Source organism: Electrophorus electricus, chromosome 10, assembly GCF_013358815.1.
Source record: "Electrophorus electricus isolate fEleEle1 chromosome 10, fEleEle1.pri, whole genome shotgun sequence".
In the NCBI taxonomy this organism is placed as follows: Eukaryota; Metazoa; Chordata; class Actinopteri; order Gymnotiformes; family Gymnotidae; genus Electrophorus; species Electrophorus electricus.
In genome coordinates this window covers 17,409,482-17,419,636 of record NC_049544.1, presented here as the reverse complement: position 1 = coordinate 17,419,636, position 10,155 = coordinate 17,409,482, and the positions used below count along the sequence as shown (strand labels likewise).

The 10,155-nt window shown below is 44.6% G+C and overlaps 1 protein-coding gene across 1 annotated transcript; it reads right to left on the bottom strand.

Annotated features, from left to right (window-relative positions):
• Nucleotides 1–715: 715 nt before the first annotated feature.
• inhbaa (inhibin subunit beta Aa) lies at nt 716–9,702 on the bottom strand. Its single transcript, XM_027013286.2, has 2 exons — nt 8,663–9,702; nt 716–1,523 (listed from the first exon to the last, which is right to left on the bottom strand). Exons 1-2 carry the CDS (start codon nt 9,099–9,101, stop codon nt 748–750), a joined length of 1,215 nt encoding a protein of 404 aa, XP_026869087.2. The 5' UTR covers nt 9,102–9,702; the 3' UTR covers nt 716–747.
• Nucleotides 9,703–10,155: the final 453 nt, after the last annotated feature.

Sequence of the window (10,155 nt, the reverse complement as noted above, 5' to 3'; positions counted from 1 at the left end):
CAATACAAGTCATAATAATTAGAATAATAATAATTAACAGAAATGTTTGGTTCCAGCAGCCCGTCAAACTTCTTTCAAGTATCTCTCAACAATACACACACACACACACACACACACACACACACACTTACAAACACACAAAACACACTTTCAAAATAATATAAAAAGAAGACTTCCTCTTTTTTAGTGTTTAGAAGTAAATACATAATAAACAAAACAACACATCAATGAAAAATAAATCTTAATACTTGACAAGTTGCATAGTTTTGAGATTTGTTTGCTCAGGCACCTCATCATCATGGTCTCCCCATACACAGAAGGGCATGTTCGGAGGGACTGCAATGTGTTCTCGCTCGCATAAATAGCCTCTCACCCCTATTCCCTCGGCTTTGTAGCAAAAATATATTATTATTATTATTATTATATATTCTTTATTTTCTGAAAGTGCCGCGGGAACCACTCCAAACTACCCGCTGAATTTTCAGACGGCCACGTGCGAGCAGCCGCCGTGTCGAGAGAGAGAGGCCCGTCGCTGTGTGCGAGTCCGTCTTGCGGCTGAGGGCCACGGAGAGATGGAGGCAGAGGGATGGCTGAGCTTGATGTCTCCTCCCCCCTCCTTGTTTGGAGTTTTGTCCAAGTCCTTTGGGCGTGATCCTTCCCCCTCCCCACCCCGCCCCTGATCCTGCAGAGCCAGCCTGGCCACCCCATCTCTCCTTCCCTGCTCTAGTTTTAGCCTTAAATACCGTCTTACGAGCAGCCACACTCCTCTACGATCATGTTCTGAATGTCCTTTTTGACGATCTTCTGCTCCTCGTTGTAGTAGAGCATCGACATGGCGCGGAGGCGCGTGGGAACGCAGCACGACTTGATGCTGGTGAACGGGCTGTATCCCCGCATGCGGTAGTGGTTGATGACAGTGGAGTGAAAGGAGAGGGCGGAGCCGGTGATGCTGGCCACATGACTCGGGCACTCGCCCTCGCAGTAGTTGGCGTGGTAACCGGATGGCGCGATGATCCAGTCGTTCCAGCCGATGTCCTTGAAGTTAACGTAGAACTGGCGCTTGCAGCACACGCGCACCTTGCCGTCGCACTCCAAGCCACGCTTGCGTCTCCGCTGCATGCCCTGCTCCTCTGCTCGCCGAATCACAGCCATCAGGAAGGGCCGGTGTGACTGCTCGCGCTCCCCGCCACCTGGGGTCACCAGGATGGGCGTGGCACGGGCGTCAGCGCACAGGGGACAGGAGACTCGCAGGTTCAGTACGCTCCCGCCACGCTCCAGCAGGGCCTGCATACTGGCCACCACTGGGAACGTGTGCCAGCCACTGCGACGTGTGTCCACAGCTTTCTCGGCCAGTAGCTGCTCCTCAGAGCCCGGCCCCTGCAGCAGCAGATGGATGGTGACGGTGGTCCGAGTGCGGTTCCCCTTTGGCAACCGCAGGAAAAGCCATACATTGGCCTGCTCCACCAGAGACATCTGGTCACTCTCCTTGGAGATGAGGAAGCTTATCAGTCCAGTAGCTTCACCTGGAGAAACAGAGGAGGTGGGAGACAAACAGGTCATTAGTTTGTTGGAAGTGGGAGGCTGTTCGGTTGACTCAGTAGACTCTGCGCTCACCACATCAGAGTTGTCGCTGTTTGGGAGTGGTAAGATCAATACAGCGTTTGAGCTTTGCAGTTATGGCAGTGACCCTGTAGTTCTGGACCTACAGGCTTGCTGGATTTCAGCAACAAGAAGCCCTTTAACTCATGCTGCTTTTCAAAGGAAAGCAAAGTTTATACAATAGCTGGCCACTGTTTCTTCTCTGTATGTCAAAGGCAGAAATCTGAATCCATGCACTTAAATGAACACACCACATGCACGCACGCACACACGCACACACGCACACACACACACACACACACACACACACACACACACACACACACACACACACACACACACACTATCCTTATCCCTGAACTCTGCTCTTCCTACCTTGAACTTGAGATAACTAAGGGCCACACAAGCCCTCAGGAGCCCCTTTGCTGGCTGCCAGCCAAACGATCTATTAAGTGCCTGGAGCCTGCTGACCTGCACCCAGATCTTCTGCACGTACTGTAACACAACATGGCCAAGACAGCATTCTGTACACAGTGGCCATCTGGGACTAAAGATGTGCCATTTTTTCAGTGACTCTCCAGCTCCCAGAATCACAAAAGGAGTCTCCCTCTGGCTTTGATCCTGCTGCGTCTTACAGCCACAGATGAGGCCTCTGGTAAACTTCAGATTACAAACCAACTTTACATGAGACCTCCTTATTTGCTGTGGCAAATCTTTACACTTTTGTCAAGATTTTGAAGGTCTTGCTGGGTGATGTGGGAACTTTGCAGCTCTCCCCCTGAGTCTTCCAAAGTCACTTATAAACTGGCACTTCATCATTTAGGCAGCACTGTGATTAATTATTTTTTACGCAAAACACTGTTATTGCTAAGAGGGGATTTTGAGGCTGTGATCAACTATAAAGAGTCTCTTATAGCTATTGATGTTTTATCTTGCTGTAAATATTGTACATACCCGAGATATAAAAACATTTTCCCATTCAACCTCTATTGAAAGCTGCATATTTATAGAATTACTGCATACTAACAATGTCAGTTTGTCACTGTGCGTGCGTGAGTGTGTGTGTGTGTGTGTGTGTGTGTGTGTGTGTGTGTGTGTATGTGTGTGTGTGTGTGTGTGTGTGTGCGTGTGTGTGTTTACACATCCCTAGTCCCATCTGTCCAAACACAAAAGAGCTTCATGAGCACACTCTAAAAATAATGGGCTTTTCCATCACTGGCCAGTGCATTGTTTCCCTTTTAATCTGCAGCACGCAAGAGAATGGAGCATCGTTAGCATTTCCTAAGCTGAGCAAACCCATCTTGGGCTCTTTGCCAGTGAGGACTTCAGCCTGCAGAGGACCACCACCCACCCCACCGGGACGGGGGATGGAAGTGCCCGATCTCCACATGCCTCTCAATACATTTGTGTAAGAGGAAAAATAAAAACCTCTGAGGTTAAAGACTACAGAGCTGTACAATAATCCCTCAACAATAAACAGCAGTGTAACCGTGAGAGCATAGTTTGCACAGCTGTCTACCACACAATAATGGAAAATAACATTTACACATTCCTCCCCTCCCGATTCCATGTCTTCAAATAGGGAGGAGGGAGCAATATAGAATCACCTGGGAACTTAAAGAGGTGTGTACGGAGGGGGGTGGACTCACTCCTCTTTAAACATGGCTCTGGTTAATGCGTTCTCTAATCCCCATCTCTATCTAGTTTACCTTAGGGGGGATCACTCACTTTGATCTTCATGTTGACCTCCTGTCATATTGTAATGTGTGTAATGCCCCAATGCTCAAAGCCTAAGAGATAAATATTCTGCGAATATTCTGTACCACCCCCTCCCAGAAAAAAAAGGTCACAGCAAGAGAGGTTATAAGAAGATGCCCATCTGTAGGTGGCATTTGTTTATACTCCTCCTGGGGATAACTGTAAGGAGTAGATGTGATTTGTCTTTGGCTAATTTGTTGACAGTACTGATTAAAGGCAATAGTTCTAGCCTCAAGCAAAGATTGGCTTGGTTGTTTCAAAGAGACCAGGGCTTACAGGGACAGCTTATAGAACTGGTCGAGGAATGTGTTAACTCACACTGACAAATGCCTTGACATTAATGTTTCCTGTTAAGGTCTAGGCTAGCTATCAACTGTTCCACACATCTGAGATCTTAAAAGGATAGCATAACTTTAAAAGAAACAGACAGGTCAGCCTTGACATACAAGATTCTGTGTGCAGATTAAACCATACAAGGATTACCCTTCAAATACCCCTTCATAAATTAGATTCTCAGCTGTTTTCTGCATTGAACAACTGTGAAATAAAGTGAGTTATAAAATGCAGAGAATATTAGAATGACTCTGTTAATGATGTGAGAGTTTGTGTATGTTGACTGCCTCGACTCCAATGCCAGACAGCATATTTCAAACAGTCATGTCAACTATGAGGACAAATTTCACAGACTAAACAACTCTGGTATGAGTGTATTAATATCAGAATGCCATATCCAAAACAATGGCAAAAATGAATGAAAGCAACATTTTCCAAAATATCCATAACCCCAAGATTTTATGTATAACACACATTTCCTGATAATATTTATTCACATACTCTTAGGTGGCCAGCAGAACCTTTATATGTTTTTTACAAAAAAAGAAAAACCAAAACAACTAAAACAATCACACAATATTTTTTGTAAATAGCTTTTCTATTTACTGAACAGGCAGTATAACTAGTGTTCTCAGTCGAGCGCATTTGCTATTCTGTTCAAAGAATAGGCAAGAGATCCCCAAACTTTCTCTGCTCTCAGTTCCACAGCTAAACTACACTAAATGAATCGACACCTTTACACAACATAGGCTGATGTCACTCCATACACTTCGCTGACTCCGTTATGTACCCCGTCATCCGCACTATTCGGCCCTCTTCTTGACCTTTTAACATCTCACCCCTGACACCTCATCCTCTCTACCTTGCCTGCCTCCCCCGAGGGCAGATCCACTGTGCACATGGATGATGTGCTGACCTGCCAATGCTCTCTGGCTGCGTTTCTAGCGGTGGACTGTCTCAACCCTTAATCTATGAGCATGTATGCTCCCTTCCTGGATATGTGATATGCACTGTTCATCTCCCAAGCTAGCATCTGCAAGCTATAGCACACTCACACAAACAAGTTTAGATAACAAATCTGCTGGCAAAGTTACCAATAATTGATGCTAGAATAGGGTGCATGGGAGCTCGTATAATATATAGGAGCTCCTGTAATAGGTTCACTTTATGCATAGAATTTGGTGAATTGTGTTTAAGCATCTGTATTTCAGTACAAAAAAAAACAAACAAAAAAAAAGATTTGTAAATTGCAAAAAATCTAGATTTTACTAAGATAGACAAAAAGTTATAAATTTGGAAATGGCTTCATATATATGCTCAGAAGTCTTGTGGAATTACTATTTAAGGAACTGGAATGTAAAGCACAGCTAGAAGTCCAAATCCCCACCATAACACATAGAGTGACTGATTTCCGTTCTGCTCTTCTGTCGTTCCGGTCATTACTTTTCTGTGAGATTGGTTTGATTCCAAAACACTTTAGTCTCTCTTTACTATAGCAAATACCTCTTAGCCATTCTGGAGAGACATTAATAGGTTGGCATTTGTAATGATTCCAGTCATGGCTGGGGATTCCTAGAGTGTGGGAATTGAGTTATACTCTATGACGAAACAGGCTCCAAGAAAGAGGAACAGCAGCAGTACATGCTTCCGAGGCAAGTAATCGTTTCACAACACGTCTCACAAATGTAGCAAGCATGCCTGAGTAGCAAAGGATTGAGTGATGGAAGGGCAGGCTAGGTGTGTGCGCATACGCATCCACACTGGTCACATCCACAGCAATAATCATCTGTTTTCTTGGAGATTTGGAGCTGGCCGGAGGTTTGACTTCAGCCTCCCTGCAGTAGTAAGGAATCTTGGGAAGGCTTCTACTTCCCATTTTTTACCCTGCCAAAGTCACAGCTTCACACACAAGTTCCCAAGCCGTCCGCCGTTTTATTTTTAATCTCACCATCCCCAAAGATATGGGAAAATATTTATAGGACTTTGTCACAGCTTTCCTTCGCTGTTTCAACGGACGGGCTCTTGGAAAAACCGACTGAGTTACAGATTGGTTGCTGCCTGCTATGAGTTTCACATAGGACCAGAATAGCTTCTGTAAACCAAAGTCTTCGCTCTCTCTCTCTCTCTCTCTCTCTCTCTCTCTCTCTCTCTCTCTCTCTCTCTCTCTGTGTGTGTGTGTGTGTGTGTGTGTGTGTGTGTGTGTGTGTATGTGTGTATGTGCACATGCCTAGCAGCAGTTGATCTTAGACTTGAAAGATCATTGTGCTGAAGACTTTCAGAAAGGTCTCCGGCCAACCATTGTGGAGTATTTTATTTTATTTCTTTGACCTCTGGCACTAAGACAAGATTGGACTGCCACAGTGACATGTCAAGGAGAAACTGCACATTCCTAAGATATATATGTTGGCAAAGATGAAGACAGTGATGTTTACAAATCAGTGAATTCCTCCAGTGTCTTCGAGACACACAAGTGTAACTGAGCTGTTATTTGTAGTCATGTTAACACACTAATTGCAGAACTTCAAGGATATTAATTCAAACTAGTAACAATTTAGTACTTGAAATGAGCTGTGAGCAATGAGATGCAGTTCAACAAATATATGAAATATTACATGGACACCCCAGTACTATAAACACAAGTGGTTTAAAAGCCAATTTGTTTCACAATAATGTAAGCATGCTGAAGTCCCTGCCGTCCTTGCATATGAAGTCCTTGTCTTTGGATACTGATAGCTTCATCAAGGTCATGTTTGACCTTAAATTGCCAAGAATCTAAGAGGACAGCAGACCATAGTGAACTATAGTGAATCTAGCAACGAGGAGAACGCGTGTGCGTGTGTGGTGTGTGTGTGTGTGTGTGTGTGTGTGTGTGTGTGTGTGTGTGTGTGTGCGTGCGTGCGTGCGTGTGTTTCGCGTCTGTTTGACACCACGGGATATTATTGTTCTGATACAAATATTGTTCTGACATCCAGTGTTGTAGTTAACTCTCTGTCTGTGTAAAGAGACTGCTGCCAGAAGTAAGCTGCCATTTAATGGCAACAAGAATGAACGTCGAATTTACAGAATTTGTACATATTATGCAAGACAAAGGGACAAGGAGTGGTTAATCCTTGGCGTGTAAAGTCTGTAAAGTCGCTGTGCGTTTCTGTCCCACTGGTAAATACGACTCTCATAAACCAGTAAAAATGGTTGGATGTCTTGTGAAAAATAGTCAACCACTGAGTCAAGATTTATTTTGTAGTCTAGAGAAATATCCAGTTGCGTTCGTTTATTAAATCCCTGCAATATGTTTTTAAGGTCCAACAAGTGTCATGTGTATCTGCTACAAGGGTATTTTTGTTGAAATTAAGTGTTTCTGGAATGATCGCAGGCCTAAATTCAAAGGAGATGCAGACTGAATAAAAACACCTAACTGTTAAGAAGAGCAGTGGGTGGTCTGTTTATAATTCTGCTGTATCTAGGGATTAACACCCTTTAACTCCCATCTCATAAATAGTGAATAGTGGCAAAGGTTATTAATTATGCATCGGGACTTCACTAAGTATAATCATATTATTGTGTGATGTTCGCTTTTCAACGGTGCTTTAAACTGAGCTGATGAGGGTGTCCGGTTGTAGAGTTGCGCTTCGAAATTTTGAGGGGGAAAAGCAGTCGTTTGATTAACTGCCACAAAATCAACGCTCAATTTAAAACAGAAAGTGTATTTTGGAGAGCGACGAATGTCTTTTACACAACGGTTCCCTTACCGCGTCACACACACGTTTTTCTCTTTCACACAGACGCTTAACGGGCTGTCGCCTGTCTGTCCTCAGCCCCAGTGCCAGTAACGTACGAGAGTGGACAGCAGCTGGAAATAGATTTCAGTTGTTTTTACGTTTATTTAATTGTTTCTGATTATTATATGGCGCTATATTTATTGCAAAGGCTACAATGTCAAAGTCGAAAGCAAAATGTTCTGTATGCTATTCTAGTAAAGGACAGTTACCTGTGCTGGCTTTCAGGGAAGAGTGTCTTAAAACGCTGCTGCAGCTTTTTCTGGTAGTTCCAGGACCACTGTAGAGTTTCCGTTCAACCCTTAGCCAAGAGCAACAAACTTCGTTTCTAACGTGAAACGACTGTCATTAGCCCGGTTCTTGCATCAGCTCCTGTGTCTCGTTAACTTTCTCACTGCTTCTTTGACGTCTCCCTACTGCTAACGTGAATGCCATACCTTTAACTAGTGCATCATTCTAACCAAATAAGCAGTCGCGTAGATCTATTCTCTGCTGTTCGGAAGCCACGTGTCTGCAGCCGAGGGTTCAGCACGTTTGCTTCTATTTTCTCTGTGTCGATCTGTCACATCCTGTGCTATTTGACTGAGAAGAGCCCACATCTTCACGCACATTGTCATTCTGACAGCACCTCTGAGTAGCGCGGCAGACGAGAATTCTTCTGTAGGGAAACCCAAGCGCTGTCTCCCACCGACAAATCCTATTTGCAGCTGGCTCTTTGGGAAGCCTGTCAGTATCGAAGTGAGCGCTTCCCTTTAACCCTGATAAACCTTCACCTAAGAGTTTATGGCTATGGTGAGTTTAAAGGAATAAGGGTTGGTCTGTCAGAGGAGAGCAGTATGAGGAGGAAGAGTAAGAATTTGCAGAACAGCCCAAATCATTCTCTCTACCTCTGTGCAGAGGCAACAGGTTTCTTCAAACTCTACCATCCCAGGTGCAGGAATCTCCAGCTTCTCTCACTATCTCACTTACGCCTTCCTTTCCTATCCGATTTGGACTGCACTGCAATACTTTCAAAACTTGGCACACAGCATGATGAGTCTCCCAGCTTTGCGGACTCTTTATATATATATATATATATATATATATATATATATATATATATATATATATATATATATATATATATATATATATATATATATATATTCTCTCACGCACAGACACACACACAAACACACAACACAGACACTCAGACTTACCAGCTTCAGCGAAGGTGATGATTTCGGCTTGCTCTGAGCTCTCGGCGTTGGTGCGGCCGTGAGGCTCGTTGTCAATCAGGACGCTACCATCCTTGGCCACGCGCCCCACATGCACCTTGCGGATGGCGTTGAGCAGGGCGGCTCGGGGCACAGGGTGCGTGATGTTGGGTCGTGCCTGCAGGTGCAGCATGCTCAAGATGTGCGTCTTCACCGCCTCCACCACATCCCTCTGTGTCTCCTCCTCGTCAGCCTGGCTACCTCTCCGCATGCGGGACAAGGCACAGGACGGGCATCCTGCCGACAGGACATCCTGCTCAGACAGCGAGGGTGGCAGCGCATGGCTGCTTGCTGCCAGTGTGCCCGATGTGACCATGGCAGCGAGGGAGCAGCAGTGAGCCAGGAGCAGCAGGGCCCCGCTCACAGCTGGCAGTAGAGACATCCTGGGAGTGCAGACAGCAAATTCTGGAGGAAGGTTGGAGGAGCAAGTCAGACTGGCCGCAGCAGTCCGGCTGACTAGCACCGAAATTCAAGCGAAAATGAAAATGGAACAAAAAGGGGGAGAAAATAAGTTTTCAAAAGTTCCTCTTTGTTAAAAAAATAAATAAAAAATCCGTCCAACTGACGTTCAGCGTTAGCTCTGCTGTCTACCTGTGGATGTGATAAGTCTGACAGAAGTTTGTAAAAAAAAAAAAAAAAAGAAAAAAAAAAAAAAGATCTAAACTATTGCAATCAAAGTAAAGCAAGAAAAATAAGGTAATCCTTCTTGTTAAAGAAGAGCTGTGGGGATGAGATGTGCTGATTGAAGAAAATGAAGTTCTGCCAGTTGTTGGACTTGACTTGTAATGGGTTTCTCTCACTCTCTCTTGCTCTCTCTCTCTCTCCCTCCCTCTCTCGCGCTCTCTCTGTATCTCTTTCTCTCTCTCTCTTGCTTGCGTTCTGGGTCCTTGGGAAGTTCGTATGGAAAACGCAGGCAGCTTCTGGAGGAGCCCTGGGGAAGCAGCGTACTCACGAGAGGTCTGGGACTGATCACTATGCACGAGCTGAATGGTTTTGAAGAAGTGGGCTGGGCTCTCTCTCGCTGTATCTTTCTCTTTCTCTCTCCCTCTCTCTCTCCCTCTCTCTCCTCAATATGACTCCACTTTCTGTCTTACTGTAATTATACGGCTTTCCTTCCCTGTCACTCCCATCCTACCTACCTCTTTCTCTGTTTTCCTTTTGTTTATTTTTTTCTATTTGTGCTATTTGTAAGGGATAATATCCACCCCCACCCCACCGTGCTCACCCCAGGAGTTCAGCTGGACATACATGGATTTGCCTAATCAGACATTACACATGATTTTTAAATAAGAGCTTACCAATTCTTATGAGTCACAGTGTTGTCACATCCTATGTCATCAGCTCTCATCAATGGTCATCAAAGTCTTTTTTATTCATTCATTTATAATGAAACCAGTACTGGTTGGAAAGCTTTCTTTGTGTTTGCAGACTCTCAT

Bases quoted from the DNA above. Each gene is read 5' to 3' on its own strand.
- inhbaa (XM_027013286.2), bottom strand. From the start codon at position 9,101: ATGTCTCTACTGCCAGCTGTGAGCGGGGCCCTGCTGCTCCTGGCTCAC. The intron at 1,524-8,662 runs GTAAGTCTGAGT...CTGTTTCTCCAG, and splicing joins CATCACCTTCGCTGAAGCTG to GTGAAGCTACTGGACTGATA.